The sequence below is a fragment of the Equus przewalskii genome, chromosome 14, assembly GCF_037783145.1.
Source record: "Equus przewalskii isolate Varuska chromosome 14, EquPr2, whole genome shotgun sequence".
Classification (NCBI taxonomy): domain Eukaryota; kingdom Metazoa; phylum Chordata; class Mammalia; order Perissodactyla; family Equidae; genus Equus; species Equus przewalskii.
Window position 1 is genome coordinate 28066145 of NC_091844.1, and position 17417 is coordinate 28083561.

A 17417-nucleotide genomic window follows, 5' to 3' on the forward strand; every position below is an offset into this window, starting at 1 on the left:
TTCCAGGAGCCGGCTCCGCCCCCGCCCCGCGAATGCCGGGAATTGTGGTCCCGGCAGGACGCAAGTTGTGAGGTGGCCCAAGGGCCCGCAAGGCATGCTGGGACCGCTAGCCCTTCCGGGGCGCCCCAGGATTTCGGGTCCGGGCACCCTGGGTTGATGCCCTGAGACTCCGCCTTCCCAAGAGCCCCTGCGGCGGGGCGCGAAGATGGCGCTGGCGGTGGCCTGACACCCCTGAAGCATTAGCGATGGAACCTCCCCCGGCGCCGGGGCCGGAGCGGCTCTTTGACTCGCACCGGTAAGAGTCCTGGCGGGAAGAGGCCGGCTCTCGCGTCCACTCGCCTTCGGCGCCCGGTCACCCCGCCTCTCGCCCCCAGGCTCCCGGGTGACGGCTTCCTGCTCCTCGCGCTGCTGCTCTACGCTCCCGTCGGGTTCTGCCTCCTCGTCCTGCGCCTCTTTCTTGGGATCCACGTCTTCCTGGTCAGCTGCGCACTACCAGAGAGCGTCCTTCGCAGGTGCCGACCCGGGCGCTCCGGGAGGGTCAGGGCTGGGCCCGCCCCGAGGCCGCGCAGTCACCGCTGCCTTTCCCCCCAGGTTCGTGGTGCGGACCATGTGTGCGGTGCTGGGGCTTGTGGCCCGGCAGGAGGACTCGGAACTCCGGGATCACCGCGTCAGGGTCCTCATTTCCAACCACGTGACACCTTTCGACCACAACATAGTCAACCTGCTCACCAGCTGTAGCACTGTGAGTGGGGGGGGTGAAGCCGATAGCGCCACGGGGTGGTTCCTTGGGGACCACAAGATACTGAGCCTTACTCCTAGCCCCGCATCTCTACCTCATCTGTCAGTTTTTCTCACTTCTCAGTATTCTTTTCTCCTTGCTTTGTCTCCTCTCCGTTTCCAGCCTCTGCTCAATAGTCCTCCCAGCTTTGTGTGCTGGTCTCGAGGCTTCATGGAGATGGATGGGCAGGGGGAGTTGGTGGAGTCACTCAAGAGATTCTGCGCTGCCACGAGGCTTCCCCCCACCCCTCTGCTGCTGTTCCCTGAGGAAGAGGCCACCAATGGCCGGGAGGGGCTCCTGCGCTTCAGGTGGGTGAGCACAGGTATCGGTCTCCAACTGGGTGGTTGGTGGTCAGGCTTGGGGGCCCTTGCGTTTTCACAACCTTCTTCAGCCTTACTCCCTCCATTCCTAGTTCATTTCCCTCCGGTCCTCTTTCAGTTCTTTCTCCAGAATCTCTTTATTTTCCATTTATCTACTTGTACAGTTTGACAGTTCCTGTTTTAAGTCAGGTGTGACTGCTGCCTAGGCTGGCTGGAATCTCACCCTACCCTCTTTTCCTTCTTCTAGTTCCTGGCCGTTTTCTATCCAGGATGTGGTACAACCTCTTACCCTGCGAGTCCAGAGACCCCTAGTCTCTGTGGTGAGTGTGTGTTGGACAGGGAATCTCTGGGTCTTGGAGGGGAAGTTTCCCACTTCTGGCCCTGGCTTAGACCTCACTTCATGCCCTCCCCTCAGACGGTGTCAGATGCCTCCTGGGTCTCAGAATTGCTGTGGTCACTTTTCGTCCCTTTCACGGTGTATCAAGTAAGGTATTAACTGTCCTCACTTTATGGTGGCTGGGAAACACTCACCTCAAGGTCAAGGAAGTAGTTGCCTCTGCCCAGTCCATATGCAGATCTTTTAATATCAAGTTCCACCACAGAGGCAATACAAAGTATTTACTGTCTCCCCACCCTCACCACCACTATTCCATGAAAAGTATCAAAGTGAGGAGAGGGTGACAGCTTCTGCCCCAGGTGCCCCCAACATGGTCCTGGATTGTTTTTTGCAGGTGGCTCCGTCCTGTTCATCGCCAGCTGGGGGAGGGGAATGAGGAGTTTGCGCTCCGTGTACAACAGGTGGTAGGGTACACAGGCGGGGTGGAGGTGGGGTCTTTCCTTAGGCGGAGGGGGAGGAAGGCTTGAGACCTTGACACTTCCAACCTTCCAATTCTGCCTAGCTGGTGGCCAAAGAATTGGGCCAGACAGGGACACGACTCACTCCAGCAGACAAAGCAGAGCACATGAAGCGACAAAGACACCCAAGATCACGCCCCCAGACAGGTGTGTGGTCTCTGTACACAAAGTTTTTTGGGTTTTTTCCAGCCTATTGTAATTTTCTCCCTATCCTATACTAGTCAGCTTGTCCTTCCTCCTAGTTTTCCACTCACCATATTTTGGATTTCTTTTTTGCAGCCCAGCCTTCTTTCCCTCCCTCCCCTGGCCCTTCTCCTGATGTGCAGCTGGCAGCTCTGGCTCAGAGAGTCAAGGAGGTTTTACCCCATGTGCCACTGGGTGTCATCCAGAGAGACCTGGGTATGGGAAGGGGTAGCCTCACACAAGAAGACAGGCACAGAAAGGAACAGTGGGTGGTGAGGGGAGAAGGTAAGCAGAGAAACAGACTTCCCTTTCCTCTCTTCCCTTCTCCCCAGCCAGGACTGGCTGTGTAGACTTGACTATCACTAATCTACTCGAGGGAGCTGTAGCTTTCATGCCTGAAGACATCACTGAAGGGACCCAGTCCCTTTCCACAGCCTCTGCCCCCAAGGTGAGACCAAGGAAATGGTCAGGTCCAAGACTTGGGGTGGGATGGGGCAATCTACATACTCCCAAGCCCTGACATCTCTTTTTCAATCCTGAGACCCTAGCACAGTGCCTCTCTTATAAAGTAGGCATTCGATGCGTGTTTAATGATGATGACTTCGCAAGCCCTCTGACATTGTGATCACCTCAGTTCCCCAGCTCTGGCCCGGTGACCCCTCAGCCCACAGCTCTAACATTCGCCAAGTCCTCCTGGGCCCGGCAGGAGAGCCTACAGGAGCGCAAGCAGGCACTATATGAATACGCGAGAAGGTGAGGGGCTTAGAGGACAATGGGTAGGAAGGGGCAGGTTGGAGAAGGGAGCTAAATATGGAGCTAATATGGCAAAGTCCACACAACGTCTTCTCCCTGTGTCCCATAGGCGATTCACAGAGAGACAGGCCCAGGAGGCTGACTGAGCACAGGATGGCACCCAGAGCCGCAGGACGGAGACTGGGGGCAGCCCTTACCCAACTCACAACAGGCCGGATGAGTGGGTGGTAAAATGGGAGGGATGGGGCTCCCCCCAATGTCACATTAAATTCAGGGTTTTCACTCAAGGTCTCTGTTGCTTCTCTGGGTCTCAAAAACCCCTTGAGCAGGTTCCTTTTCCCTTGGTTTGGGGGAATGGGAGTGAGGGCCTCTTGGGGGGTTTGTGAGGGGGTGGTCTGAACGGAACTGTCTGAAATTACCTCCGTGTGTCAAGAGATGAGCGATATTAAGGAAGTGTAACTGAACTGAAGACTCAGCAGCAACTGGACTGTAACTTGGGTGTTGAGCCCTGATTTGTGAAGAAACAGCTGCAAAACTACAAGTCCCAGAATGCCCTTCACTAATGAGCACAGTACACAGGTGTTTATAGAGTTCACACATGCTCAGTGTGGTGGCTGGAGCCTGTTTTCCATAGGCTCCTGACTGTGTTAAATAAGGTGGAGCAAATGGCCCCACCCCAAAACCAGTCTTTATGATTCAACATTTGAGCCAAGCCCCAGGGTGGAGCCGGAATTTACCTTTGTACTTCACCCAGGCCAGGGTTGGTGGTGACTGGCTGGGTGGGTCTCGAACTGGCTGCCATCCTGACGCGTCTCACAGCTGCAAGCAGGTTTGAATCCAGGATCCTTGTGGCCCTGTTCCCCAGTTCCTGTCTCCCCTCCTCTTCTTATTCTTTATCCTTTTCTCCTGGGGACCTCCTCACAGGTTAACAGGTCTCACATAATTCCTGCTGCCCCTGAGGACCCGTATTAGTCACAGGATTGTTACTGTCTGACTACAGGGTAATAGTCCACTTTTGATAGTTCCTTACTTGGAGACTCAAGTCTTCACTATTCCCTAGCAGGCAAGAAATGCTGGGAAGGATGGACCCCAGTGCATTATCACCTGAGGGTACAGGTTAGGGATCAGGGCTGAGGTGGGAAGATGGTGTCAGCCACCAAATATGAGCCCTTAATGACTGCCCTGCCTTCTGTAGGTCCTGGCAATCAGCCACCATGGCCTTTCAGCTTCTCGGGCTGGCAGAGGAGTCTGGCCCAAGCCCTGGGGAGTCTGGACTGGCTGTGAACCCCTTTGATGGACTCCCTTTCTCTTCTCGCTACTACGAGCTGCTTGAGCAGCGCCGAGCCTTGCCCATCTGGGCTGCTCGCTTTATCTTCTTGGAGCAATTGGAGAGTAGCCCCAGTGGAGTGGTGCTGGTGTCTGGAGAGCCTGGCTCTGGCAAGAGCACCCAGGTGGGGGGAGATTCTGGGATTGGACAAAGGGAGGGACTAGGGAACTGGCCCTTCCCTGGACAAAGGGGGTTGGGCTGCAAGGGGTGAGAGGGGAGGTGGGCAAAGGGAGACTGGTTAGGGTGGCTGGTGAAGGACCAGGGGACTCCCTAAATCAGGAGATTAAACTGGCTATAGCTCCCCCAGCATTTCTAACTGAAGTCCTGTATTTCACTGACTGGTTGTCCTTCCCCACCCCTACCCCAGATCCCTCAGTGGTGTGCAGAGTTTGTACTGGCCAGGGGGTTCCAGAAGGGCCAGGTAACTGTCACTCAGCCCTACCCGCTGGCAGCCCTGAGCCTGGCCCTGCGGGTTGCTGATGAGATGGACCTGACCCTGGGCCATGAGGTTGGATACAGCATCCCCCAGGAGGACTGCACTGGGCCTGACACCCTACTCAGGTGGGGCCTCCTGCAGGCCTGACCCATATCTGATTCCCCTCACCCAGTAGAAACAAGCCCAGTTCTCTGACATCTCACCATACCCTCCCTCAGCCCAGCTCACCCTTGAAATCATGCATGATGCAACTGCTGAATTAAGCCCTTTAACACCTGCTAGGGACTCAGACATTCAACCTCACCCTCATCACGAAAGTCTTGCTTTCCTAGCTGGAGTACAGCTTGAGAACAAAGTGTCACCCTTGTTTTGGGGGTTGGGGGTCACAGTTATGAGTCCACAGGCTCAGGAAGTCAGTCACAAGGTCTTTTTCTGACCTTCACTATCAAAGTCTAGGCCCCTTGGGGAGAAGCTCGCTTGGACTTCTGGGGCTGGTCAGTGTCCACACTGACTCCTCTGCCTACTGCCAATGTCAACAGGTTTTGCTGGGACAGGCTGCTTCTGCAGGAGGTGGCCTCGACCCGGGGCACTGGAGCCTGGGATGTACTGGTGCTGGATGAGGCTCAGGAGCGGTCAGTGGCCTCAGACTTGCTCCAGGGGCTGCTGCGAGATGCCAAGCTGGGAAACCTTCCAGGGGACCCTAGAGTGATTGTGGTTACTGACCCAGCCCTTGAACCTAAGCTCCAAGCCTTCTGGGGCAATCCTCCTATTGTGCATGTACCCAGAGGGCCTGGCGAGTGTCCCACTCCCATCTACAGGGACTCTGTCCCCACTGATCGAGTAGAAGCTGCCTGCCAAGCCGTGCTTGAATTGTGTCAGCAGGAAGCTCCAGGAGATGTGCTTGTGTACCTGCCCAGTGAGGAGGTAAAAGGGCTGCAAAAGGAGGTACTCATGTACCAGCTGCCTGGCCCGGGGGACGGGAGCAGTGCTTGTTAGGAACATTAGAGTTGTAGGGTTTACTCCCTGTTGGGGTCCTGAGGGAAAACTCAAGGATTTCAGGCTAGAGGTCTACCACCCTCTTTTTGATCCCATCTAATGCAGAGATTTGTGGTTCAGTGAATTCCTGAAGTTATAACACCCCCACCTTTGTGAGTATGTGCATTTTTTCAGAGTGAAGGGCCATAGCTTTCATCAGTTTTTCAAAGGGGTCTGTGACCCAAAAAGGTGAGAACTGTCCTAATGCCCTGCCCCTTTCCTCAGGAAATTTCCCTGTGCTGTGAATCCTTGTCCAGGGAGGCAGGGCACTTGGCTCTCCAAAGGCCTCCACCACAGGTGCTGCCCCTTCACCCAGGCCATGGTCAAGCCATTCAGGCTGTGTACCAGGACATAGACTCGGGTGCCCGAAAGGTCGTGGTCACTCACTGGCTGGCTGACTTCTCCTTCTCCCTCCCTTCCATCCGACATGTCATCGACTCAGGACTGGAGCTTCGAAGTGTGAGTGAGAGAGATGAGGGCATGTGGGGACTAAAGATGGAAATGGCCTGCTCTGATCTGTCTTGACTTGGATTGGGGGGTGGTGACAGGTGTACAATCCTCAGATCCGAGCAGAATCCCAAGTATTGAGGCCAATCAGCAGGTGTCAGGCAGAGGCAAGACGACTGCGGGCAAGAGGGGTCCCACCAGGTAAGAGCCTTTGCCCTCCCTGAGGTCAAACACGACAGAGGCACCAACACGCCAGCCCTGAGAAATCTACAGTGGTCTTCTTTCCCAGGTCTTTCTCCCCTCAGGATCCTGCTTCTGCCTGTATCCTAAGTCCTTCCTAGAACTAGAGGCTCCCCCACTGCCCCAACCCAGGGTGTGTGAGGAGAATCTGAGCCCCCTGCTATTACTACTAAAGAGGAGACAGATTGCAGAGCCAGGGGAGTGTCACTTCCTGGACCGGCCTGGTGAGCACCCATCCTACCCAAGTCCTAACATGTGACCGCCAGGCTCTGGGACCCCTGCCTTGTCAGCCCTGTTTCCTCACCAGCTCCAGAAGCACTGATGCAGGCCCTGGAAGACCTAGACTATCTGGCAGCCCTGGATGATGACGGTGACCTGTCAGACCTGGGAGTCATCCTTTCAGAGTTCCCCCTGCCCCCTGAGCTGGCCAAAGCCCTGCTGGCCTCGTGCGAGTTTGACTGTGTGGATGAGATGCTCACCCTCGCCGCCATGCTCACCGGTATAAATTACCTCTCTCTCTGCCTCTCACGGCCACTTCAGTCCTCCCCTGGGTATTTTGGTCTCTTAAGGCTGGCCCTTACCCTAAGCTCCAGCCTCCACCCCTCACAGTGCCTAAAGAACAAGACTTGATCACTTAACCCTCTCCTATCTCTAGCCTTTTCCCTCTGCTGGTTCTTGCCCCTTAACTTGCTGAAATCTCTCCTATCTGTTATTACTAAACTCCATACCTCTCTTCCTCAACCCGGTACTCCCCTTCAGCTCTACAGAATAATCTCTATCCTGTTCTATCTAGTGTATTCCTCACCCACTGCATTCCAGCTTCAGGCCCAACACAACTACTGAAATGACCTTCAGCTCACTAGTGACCTCCCAGAGACCTAATCCAGTGAACACTTGTAAGCCCTTATTCATGACCTTCTTTTGACACTTGAGAATGGCAACCACTCCCACCTTGAAACTGCCCCTTCCCTGAGCCTCTGTGACCCACTCCTTGCAGTTTCCATCCTACCTTTCTAGCCATCCCTTTAACCTCTTCCTGGGGCTCTTTGTCCTCTGCTCACCCACTGGAAGTTGGACTTCAGGGTTCTATCCTTGCCCCTTTTATCTTCTCACTCCCTGAACTCTCTGAGCAAGTTCATCCACACCCATGGTCAGAAGTGTCACCTTTACACTTAAAATTTCCAAACCTTGTATCTCCCTGCCAATACCATTCTTCTGAATCTTAGATTTATATATCTGACTTTTGACAGACATTTCTACCAGAGGTCCATAGTACCTCAGCCCAGAACTGAACTCAAGCACTTTCTTTCTTTCTTTCTTTTTTTTAAGGAAGATTAGCCCTGAGCTAACTACTGCCAATCCTCCTCTTTTTGCTGAGGAAGACTAGCCCTGAACTAACATCCATGCCCATCTTCCCCTACTTTATATGTGGGACGCCTACCACAGCGTTGCTTGCCAAGCAGTGCCGTGTCCACACCCGGGATCCAAACCGGCAAACCCCGAGCCGCCAAAGCAGAACATGCGCACTTAATCGCTGCGCCACCGGGCAGCCCCCTCAAGCACACCTCACCACCACCACAAAATCATACCATCATCTCTGCAGCTCCACTATCATTCTAATCTAGTCATCTAGACTAATCTTTCTCCAGGCTCTTTCATTTTTATCTCCTAAATGGTTTTTTTAATTCGTCTGCTCTTCACCATACTCACTGTCAGTGCCCATGTTAGATCCTCGTCACTGCTCAGCTGGATTCCTTTAGTAGCCTCCTAACTACTCCTGTGAACAACTTCAAACACATGGACTCTCTTACTTAAAAGCTCTTCTTCAGCAGCTATTCTGTACCTCCCAGACAGAATGTAAACTCATTTGCATGGCACATCCAGCCTCTCATGGCCTGGCCCCCGTACCTACCTCTCTAGCTTTATCTCCTGCTACTCTGCCACACACGCCATTCCCTCCACTTATACAAGGTGCTTGTAATTCTCCAAATATGCCAGGCTACTCACTTCTGTGCCTTGCTGTTCCCACAGTCTAGAATACTCTCTCTGTCCCTTCTCCACCAAGCTAATTCCTACTCAGACTTCAGCTGTTGGCCCCCACACCAATCAAGTTTGTTTACTTGTTCTTCTCTCCCACCGGACTCTAAGCTCCCTGAGGGCAGAGACTGCCTTTCATTTATTTATCTCCAATGTCTGATAAAGTGCATAGCACCTAGAAGTCATCAATGTCTTTTGAATAAAGCTCCCAAAGTGACAGTTCTACCTTTTCAGTGTCCTACCTGTACTGCTCTCTTGTCTCATTTCCCAAATCAACCTTCCTCTCTTCTGCCTCCAGCTGCCCCTGGGTTTACCAGTCCTCCGCTCTGTGCAGAAGAAGCTGCCTTGCGACGGGCCCTGGAACATGCAGATGGTGATCACAGCTCTCTGATTCAGGTGTATGAAGCCTTTATACAGAGTGAGTGGCCCACTCTGCATCCTCTTATAGAATCCCAGGTTTTCCCAAGAGGGGAAGTGGTGTACAACCAGCTGACAGATCTCTCTGCCCAGGAAGAAGAGGCCTTTGGCCAAGGGTTGAGTTCTTTCGGTGATCTCAGGGACTTTAGTTGTAGCTGAAGTTTCCACTCCTTTCCTCTCCTAGGTGGAGCAGACAAGGCTTGGTGCCAGGCTCGGGGTCTAAACTGGACAGCTTTGTGCCAAGCCCATAAACTTCGAGGAGAACTCCTAGAACTCATGCAACGAATTGAACTTCCTTTGTCCCAACCAGCCTTTGGCTCTGAGCAGAATCGCAGAGACCTTCAGAAAGCACTGGTGTCAGGATACTTCCTCAAGGTTAGGGGGAAGAGTTGGGGTGAGGGTCATAAAAGGAGCAGAAGGCAGAGGGACCAAAGATTGGTATACCACCTCTAAAACTGGGGTCCAGTTGGCCACTCAAAGGATTCTTTAGAACCAGGAGAAACTTTTCCTTTGAGTCTTTGTAGTACAAGGGGCTATGGAAAACGCCATATGGTGTGAGAGGGACTGTAACACCTAGAGATAATGCCTTACTTTTAATACTTTCACCACCCTTACTAATTCCTTCTCAGCCCCCTTTTCTTTCTTCTACTGTCTGCTTCTCTCTCACTTATTCCTTCAATATCTTTGCCTTTCAATGAGGTGGCCCGAGACACAGATGGGACTGGAAATTACCTGCTCCTAACCCATAAGCATGTGGCCCAGCTCTCCCCATACTGCTGCTACCGAAGCCGCCGCGCTCCAGCCAGACCCCCACCGTGGGTGCTTTACCACAATTTCTCCATTTCCAAAGACAACTGCCTTTCCATTGTTTCTGAGATCCAGCCACAGATGTGAGTTCCCTGACACCATCCTACATCGCCCATTCCTTTTCCTGGGGCCAAAATTATGGCTGGGAAGTTAGAGAACCCTAAGAAGAGGAAGGGATCATAGTGATTTGTAGTAGCATATGATTTGAGGAGACAAGGTTTGTGGAAGGGGTAGTGAGAAGTTTAAGAAGCTGCATTATAAGAGAGGATACAGAAATCATCTAATTATGAGTCTCTCTGTCAGGCTGGTGGAATTGGCCCCTCCATACTTCCTGAGTAACTTGCCCCCCAGTGAAAGCAGAGACCTCCTGAACCAGCTGAGGGAAGAAATGGCAGATTCTTCTACAGGGAGTGAATCCTCCTCCACCCAAGAGCTTGGAAATGCCTGTGTCCTGCAGTGACCTGCCAAGGAATAGAGCTGAGCTCATCTCATCACATCAGATCCTCCCTCAGGCTAGCACCAAGGCAGCCAGCCAGATTTAGAGGCCCACAGTTTAGGGTCAAATGTAAATCCTGGAACCTGAGTCTCAACAAACGATGGGCTGGGAGTAGAGGCAATCGGGTAAGCCGCAGTCTACATAGGGTAGAACCCTTTCCTTAGCTTTCTTCTATTTATTGGAGAGGAACTGACATACTCCCCATAACCCCAATTTATGCCAAACCCATCCTTGTGCTCCCTTTTGGTCTATAAAAGGTCTTTTTCTATGGTGTCAAATTTGAGTTTGGTTCTGCAGCAGCATATACAACATCCATGAGTTAGAGATGACAATATCAAAGACTCAGGGCCAACTCCTCCAGAGATATCCTCTTGCCCGATTCCCACCTCTGGTCAGGCCTTTGTGCTATGACCAACCTAGCTGTCACTAACCCAGAACACGAGAAGTTTGACTACAATTGGCCTTTGACCCTGCATAAATCTCACTTCCTTCTATCACACTGCTCCTGCCTCCAGGGGAGGAAGAATATAGGAATCAGACAAAATCTTCCCTTTCATCCTCATGAAACTTAAATCCTGCCCCTTCATAAACCTCAGAGCTATTGCAACCATTCCCAAACTCTCAACTTCCCATCAACAGCTTCCCAGCAGCCCCTGGCCCACCCACAAGCTAAAGTCTTTCTAACAACTTCAGGAACACCATGTTTTCCTTTCTTTCCAGTTGGGTACACCTTTCCCTTTTCTTCCCTTGGACTCTTAACTTTGCTCTCCTCCATCATCTTGCACATTGTAAATGTCTTTGTAGAATTTGGTGGAAAGATTTTATCGTTAGAATTCTGCTTTTCTTCTCAGAGTTTCCTCCCTTGAAGATTCGTCATTCCATCTGTCTTCACCTCTATGTGGATGTCAGTGACCTCCTGCAACGGTGCTTTTCCAGAACTTATTCTCTCTAGGTCTAGGATTTAGTTTTGCCTACAGAGTTAATCTTGCTCCTATCTTCCCAATTGCCCTTCATCGTCCACAACACCATTGATTTCCTGATCCTCTATATTTCCAACCTTGGAATTATCTTTGATTCTTCTTAGGTGTGTCACTTCCTAATTATTTGCCAAATTCTGCTCACCCTAACTCCACTGGGCCCATTAACTTTGCCCACTGCTTCCCCCCTCTCCCCTCTCCATCCCTGAGGGACACCCAGCCAGATTAGTGTTCCTAGATTTTCTCTTTCATCGGGGATATAAGTATCTGCCTCGCCTGCCGCCCAGGCGCCTTGTGAGGCTGAAGTGGTAGGACGTAGTCAGCAGTTGAACATACACGGACAACATGAGGCTCAAAGTCAGGAAGGAATCCTTAGCGATTATTTTACAGTTGAAGGATGAGATGCCCGGCGTGGATAACCCCCTGGTTCCTGTCACAGTCAGTGAGACCCTAGCTCTCCAGCGCCTCCTCCACTACTCCGCTGTCGTTGACACCTTCCTTCCTTCCTTCACACCTTTGGTACAGACCCAGGCAGCTCGGGCTGCCGCTGCCCCATCCCAACGCGGCTTTTAACCGGCTCCGGCTCCGGGGTACCCCAGCTCCGACCCACCCACGGAAGAGTCCGGAGTCCCTCAGGAGAGCAGCTCCCATTGGCCAGCCCGCCCCCATCCCCGCACCTCATTGGCTACCGTCCTACAGGTCCCGCCCTCTTGGCGCCCGAGGTTCCAGCCTCTGTGCAACGGTCTGCATGAAAAATGGCGGGAAAGGCCGCGTCTAAGTGCGCTGGGCAACCGCGCAACACTGGCCTGGGAGCCCGCGGTGGCCGAGGAGCCCTCGACGGTAGCCTGAGGGCCAGCTCCTCCTCACGCGCTCCGCTGCCACGGGACCACAGCTTGGGCAGCTGGGTGCTCCACGCGGCGCCTCGGTTCGGAAAAGAGCCCTCGGCCGGTCGAGCAGGCGTCGCTCACACCACCGAGGCGAGCCCGGACACGGATGCCACCTTGTTGTCCTCGGCCCAGGGCTGCAGGTTCTGCAGCGCGAACAGCGACGAGTTGTGCAGGCAGAGCGGGTCCGGGGGCAGCGGCGGCCGCAGCGGCCGCGGGAGCGCGTCCTGCTGCAGGTGCAGGAGCAGCCGGCCCGCGCGGTGCCGCTCCGCCTCGCGCTCCTCCGCCGTCTGGCGCCTGGGCGGGCGGAGACGCGGGGGTCAGCGAGGCTGCTCGCACCGCCCGCGCCGCCACCTGACTCCGCCCGCGGCCCCTCGCCCACCCCCGCCTCACCGCCACTTGGTGCGCCGGTTCTGGAACCACGTCTTGACCTGAGCGTCGGTCATGCGCAGGGCCTTGGCCAGCGCCGCCCTCTCGGCCGAGGCCAGGTACTTCTGGCGTAGGAAGCGCCGCTCCAGCTCCAGCACCTGCGAGCGGGAGAAGGACGTGCGCGGCTTCTTCCGCTTCGGCGGGGTCCGGTTTTGGTAGGGGTGGCCTATGCGGCGCGTCCCGGAGAAGGGCGAGAGAGCGGCTACAGGGAGGGAGAAAGCAAGGCAGCGTTTGGGGGTGGCCCAAGGTGTCGCTGAGGGCTCGGCTGCCCAGGCCGCGGAGCGCCCGCGCTTGGGGCTGCCGGGTGCCCAAGCTCGGCCCCGCATCAGACAAAAAAGGGCCCCGGCAGAAACGGCCCTCCCCCTGACTGAAGGAGAGACGTCCCCTAACTTCGCCCTGCCCTAGACAAAAAAGGGCCCCGGCAGAAACGGCCCTCCCCCTGAGTGAGGGAGAGACGTCCCCTAACTTCGCCCTGCCCTCCCCGCGGTGTGGACAGTGGACTGCAGCGGAGGACGCGGGCATCGACGGCAGCTCCCTCCCCATCGCCTCTCAGCAGCGGGACGGAGAGATACAAGTTAGGGGAGGATGCCCTGGGATGATGGGGGGCTATGAAAGGGGACCTTGAGTTGGAGCAGAAGGATCAAAGATGAGGAAACCGAGTCAGTGTGCGGCACGACGCTGGAGGGGTCGGGTAACCTCACCCGTGAGCCGGTCCTTGGCAAAGCGGCGGCCGCTGTCCATCCAAGGGAAGGTGAGTCCCGCTAGGCCCCCGGCGCCGCCCAAGCCCGAGGGTCCAGGCACCGCGGGCGTGCCTCCCGCGGGCGGCGGCACTGGCAGCGGGCGGTGCGCCGGGACGCGGATCACGCCGCCCGGGCCCACGCCGGAGCTACCGGGCAGCGGGGCCAGCGAGCCCGCGGGGCTGTAGCTGGAGGCTCCGTGAAATCCACCCGAGAACGCCGCACTCTCCCCATGGCCCTGGCCCTGGCGACCCGGGCCTAGACCGCTCCCGGGGGGTTCTGGGCAGCTCAGGATCTGGTCGATGCCGAAGCTGATTGGCTCGTGGTGCGGGAGGTTGTGCGAGGCCAGCACCGCCGGCTCCATGGGTCCGGGTCAGGGAGGACCGCAGGAGGTTCGGCGGTTGGGGAGGACGCCCCAGGCAGCTCTGGGAGCCCAGCAGAGGAGCGCTCGGGGCGGCGACCTCAGGGGCCCGCGGGGCTGGCCACGGCGGGGCGCCGGGGACCCCGGGACGGCTTCATCCCTGTGCACCCGGAGTAGCCGCGCTCGTGCCGGCCTCTGCCGGGCGTCGGCACAGGGACTTGCATCCCTGGGGAGCGCGACCTGCCGGGGCCCCAGGAGCGCCCTTGCTGGCTCTGAAGCGCGGATGGACGCTGGGCTGCCGGGGCCTCTGCCCGAGTCCGGGGTGGATAGGGTTGGCCGGCTCCGGCTGGGGCAGTGACTGACAGATCAGCCTCGGTGGGCAGTGGGGGCTGGGGGTAGGGCAGGGGCGGGGCCGGGCCCGTTAAAGGGGAAGAGACGCCTGTTTGCGCCAAGCGCGGGGAAGACTGGCCAGCGGGAATGGTGGGGGTTGAGGGGGTGGTGGTGAGGGTGTTAGGAGCCAGGCTCAGCACGGGAGGGGCCAGAGTACGGGCCGCTGCACGCTGAGTCAGCCGAGATGAGCACCGCAACTCCATCCTCACCGGCCTCTGTCTTTGGGCTTCCTCAGCCCCACCGGCTTCCTCGCAGGTGCCTCCTCCCACAGCCCCTATTCTTCACCTCCCGATGGGTCCTGCCTGCCGACTCTCGGATTCGTTGTGGCCCCCGCCTAAGTGTCCTTGAAGACCAAATCTCGTTGTGGCTTCCTGGCTGCGATGGGAAGCTGTTGGGGAACGGCGCACCGGCGAGTTGGAGGCCAGGGAGGAGGACAGGTGTGGGAAGGGGGTGGCAGGGAGGGTCCGGTGGGCTGGGGCGGGGAACAACCACTCTAGACCGGTGATCCTGGTGCACCTCCCGGCCTCTTGCGTAGGGGCCCTAGCTCCTTCCAGGAGCGCCCGTAATCAGTGCCCTGTGTTTCTTAAAATTTCGTTTTTTCTGAAATAGGTGTAAAGCAGACCCGTGGCTCAACCCGGGCCAATGCAGGCCGGTGGGAGCTTGGGGCTGGGGTTCTGTCCCCGACAGGGGAGCACCAATGCGGGATTCTGCCCCTCCACTCTGCGCCTAGGAAATCTATTCTCACACACTCCCCCCATCAAAGGCAGAAGGACGAAATCGCCACAGGCGACACATAGGACCTCACTGAAACCTTCGGAGGGTCCCAGCTGCTTCACTTCCCATAGACGCTTCACCCCACCCAAAGTCCCAGAAACTGTGCCTGGAGCGTGTCAGAGAAGTGAGGTGGGGAAAGACCGAAGCTGCTCGGTGACCTTGTGACCTCTGGCTGCCGACCCAAAAGCTGGGAGTGTGTGAACTCTGCGTCCTTCCCTGGAATGGGACCCCCGGCCGGGCGGGCCCCTGCGCCTTAGACCCGCCCCCGCCGCCGCCCGGCCCGGTGCAGGCCGCCATAATCGGGTTAGCTGGGTCGGAATTACATTACCTTCCCCGGCCCGCCCCGGCCCCGGGGGGGCCCTGGCGCCTCCGAGCCGGTGAGACTGGGCGCAAGGAGGGGGATGTGCCTACCACCCAGTGGCGGGTGGGCACCGATGAGCAGCTCGGCCTGCCTCTGACACGTGGTGGCCGAAGGACTCCGCCCCGCTGTGCCAGACCTAGCCCCTCACCCTAGCCCACACCGGTGCTCAGCTCCAGGCTGCCGGTTACCCGTGTGAACCGAAACGCCTTCTAAGTCTAGTAGATGGGTCTCCCTGGGAGCACGGATCTTCCAGGATCTCCTGGGAAAGACTCTGCCCCTCTGTTTTCCCCAGCAGATGGGCTGGCAGCCTGGTGCCTGGGGCAGGGTGAGAGGTCTTTTCTCTCCAGGGAACCAGGAATGATATTTGGGCATCTGGGAAGGAAGAGAAAGAAGAGAAAGAACGGAGTGGGCTTTCTCCCCACCCAAAGCCACCAGTGTTCAAAGAACACCTCAGTGTTCTCAGAAGCCTCAGTCTGAAGGGGGTGAGCCATGGGGGAGGGAGGCACTGAGCATTAATAACATGTGACATCCTCCCCCAACCTGTCCACCTCCATCATCCAATTTCTCCAGCCCTTCCCCCATCCTGCCCCTTCTGAAAGAGGGGTGTGGGGGGGCTCCTGCCAATTTTGCAGCTGTGTTTTTGTCTTGGTGGAGAAGACAGACATTATCACCTCCCCTAGCCTAGCCCTTCACAGAAGCCGGAGCACGCATCTCAGCAGTGGAGGGGTGGGGCTACTAGGGAGCATGAAACCTCTGCTGTTCAGGCAAAACCTCCAGAGAGGGTATGGGCCACTGCCCCCGGAGGAAAACAGAGAGCCTAGGGAGACAGCAAAGTAGAAAAGGCCTCTGAAGGGGACTGGCCTGCAAGTTAGAAGTCTGTCTGTCCCTTTTCCCACTCTAGGGGGCGGGCCTCTGAGGAGAGGGTGGGCACTGGTGTGTTTCTAACCAAGCTGAGTAAGTCCTTCTTGAATGAATTAATGAGTGAATCAACGAAGGAGAAAAAAGCAGCAGCATGCAGACCTGTCTACGTGCTTCTATGTGTACTGTACATCCTGCCTTTTGAGGTCAGCACAGATGGCACTGCCATGCAGAGACTGACCAACTGATCCTTTGAGGACAATGCTCACAAGCCCCCGGAAGTACATACAGATCTTTTGGGGAGTTAAAAGAGAAAAAATTTTCAGTGCCCCACTTCAAGAACAAAAGGGTATGCACTTTTGTCAGCGGCAGTCCTAGGAATTTCTCTGCTTGCCTCTGGCTCTCTGATCCCCTGATTTCCCAGAAAAGAGTGATTCCTGCTAGTTTATGTCTAAGATGGAGGCCCTGGAGTCGGCGCCCCGCCTCCCACACACACCGCTTTGGATCTGTCTCACCATATCCTGCATGCATGTGGCCCCTAAACTCTCCGAGTTTTCAGGCCTCCAAGCCTGCAGCTTCACAGGAAGAGGTCAAGTTCCCAGCCTGTGCTCTTGTACCTTCCCTTCCTTCCTGCTTTTGGTGCAGTGTCCTTTCCTCAAGATGGTCCCCGCTCCTGTACCATCATTTCTCTCATCAACTTAGTCTTTCCTACCCTCAACTGTCTTAGGCCTCTATTATCTGGACAAAATCTTTGCCTGACTCAAGAGAAATTGTTTTTCTTTTCCTTTGTACTGCCCCCACACACTGCCTCCATTTCCTCACCACTTATTCTTTAACCTATGGCAATCTGGCTTCACTACACCACACTGACCCTTTCTCAGAGACTTCCAGTGTCCATTATCCAGGACTTCTATGACATGTTTTACTTTGTTGATGACCAACCATTTCTTAAAATGCCCCTTTCGGTTTCTATAATATTGTCTTATGCTACATCTTTGGACTTTCCTAGTCACTGCTTATGTTTTCCCTCCATTGCCTTTGCTTCTGCCACTGAAGAGTGAGCATACTTCCAAGCTCAGACTTCGGCTTTATCTCTCCCTACATCTGCTCAGGTTTCATCCACTCCAATAGTCCCATCTAGAACATCTACCCAGAAAACTCTGAGACCTCCATCCCTACTTCTGACACTTGTGCTCCAGCTCCTCTGTTCTAACCTCCTGGCCAGCTCCAGCCTTCTGGCTCCTTTGCTGCAGCTAGCTTAAGAGCAACAGGCTGGAGAACATGCTCCCCCCGCCCCCAAGCTCCTCATTCACTTCCTCCTATTATGCTTTCCTTTGAAGTGTTTCATATACAGCCCTTCCTTTCCATTTCCACTGACAAAACCTTAATCTAGGCTGTCATCGCCACTATCTACATTCATTCATTCATTCATCCAGAAAATTTTGATTGAACACCTACTATTCATGTGGCCCTGGAGATATAGTTGTAGACACAACAGAAAAAAAAAAATCCCCA

The 17417-nt window shown here is 55.5% G+C and overlaps 3 protein-coding genes and 1 long non-coding RNA gene across 7 annotated transcripts; 3 read left to right on the forward strand and 1 right to left on the reverse strand.

Annotated features, from left to right (window-relative positions):
- The first annotated feature begins 28 nt into the window (after positions 1-28).
- Positions 29-3176, forward strand: AUP1 (AUP1 lipid droplet regulating VLDL assembly factor). Of its 3 annotated transcripts, none has more exons than XM_008530312.2 (12): positions 29-295; positions 375-512; positions 592-742; positions 902-1086; positions 1346-1418; positions 1514-1587; positions 1830-1896; positions 1998-2100; positions 2233-2352; positions 2469-2584; positions 2771-2889; positions 2999-3176. In XM_008530312.2, exons 1-12 carry the CDS (start codon positions 246-248, stop codon positions 3033-3035), a joined length of 1233 nt encoding a protein of 410 aa, XP_008528534.1. In that variant the 5' UTR covers positions 29-245; the 3' UTR covers positions 3036-3176. The 3 variants fall into 3 exon arrangements, 1 of the variants encoding a protein (XP_008528534.1); XR_011525952.1 differs by having other exon boundaries at positions 161-295; positions 2706-2889; XR_011525951.1 differs by having other exon boundaries at positions 161-295; positions 2709-2889.
- A 434-nt stretch (positions 3177-3610) lies between these two features.
- Positions 3611-10409, forward strand: DQX1 (DEAQ-box RNA dependent ATPase 1). Of its 2 annotated transcripts, XM_070572288.1 has the most exons (12): positions 3611-3718; positions 4085-4340; positions 4584-4777; positions 5192-5576; positions 5913-6146; positions 6236-6335; positions 6440-6598; positions 6682-6873; positions 8710-8829; positions 9013-9203; positions 9528-9718; positions 9939-10409. In XM_070572288.1, the coding sequence occupies exons 2-12, from the start codon at positions 4104-4106 to the stop codon at positions 10093-10095; spliced, it is 2160 nt and encodes a 719-aa protein (XP_070428389.1). In that variant the 5' UTR covers positions 3611-3718; positions 4085-4103; the 3' UTR covers positions 10096-10409. The 2 variants fall into 2 exon arrangements, with proteins under 2 accessions (XP_070428389.1, XP_070428390.1); XM_070572289.1 differs by lacking the exon at positions 3611-3718 and having other exon boundaries at positions 3968-4340.
- A 1057-nt stretch (positions 10410-11466) lies between these two features.
- TLX2 (T cell leukemia homeobox 2) lies at positions 11467-14309 on the reverse strand. The gene is made up of 3 exons (XM_070572300.1): positions 13123-14309; positions 12386-12623; positions 11467-12289 (listed from the first exon to the last, which is right to left on the reverse strand). Exons 1-3 carry the CDS (start codon positions 13520-13522, stop codon positions 12073-12075), a joined length of 855 nt encoding a protein of 284 aa, XP_070428401.1. The 5' UTR covers positions 13523-14309; the 3' UTR covers positions 11467-12072.
- LOC139075515 (uncharacterized) lies at positions 12599-17417 on the forward strand. Its single transcript, XR_011525955.1, has 2 exons — positions 12599-13172; positions 14145-17417. It is a non-coding gene; the product is annotated as an uncharacterized lncRNA (long non-coding RNA).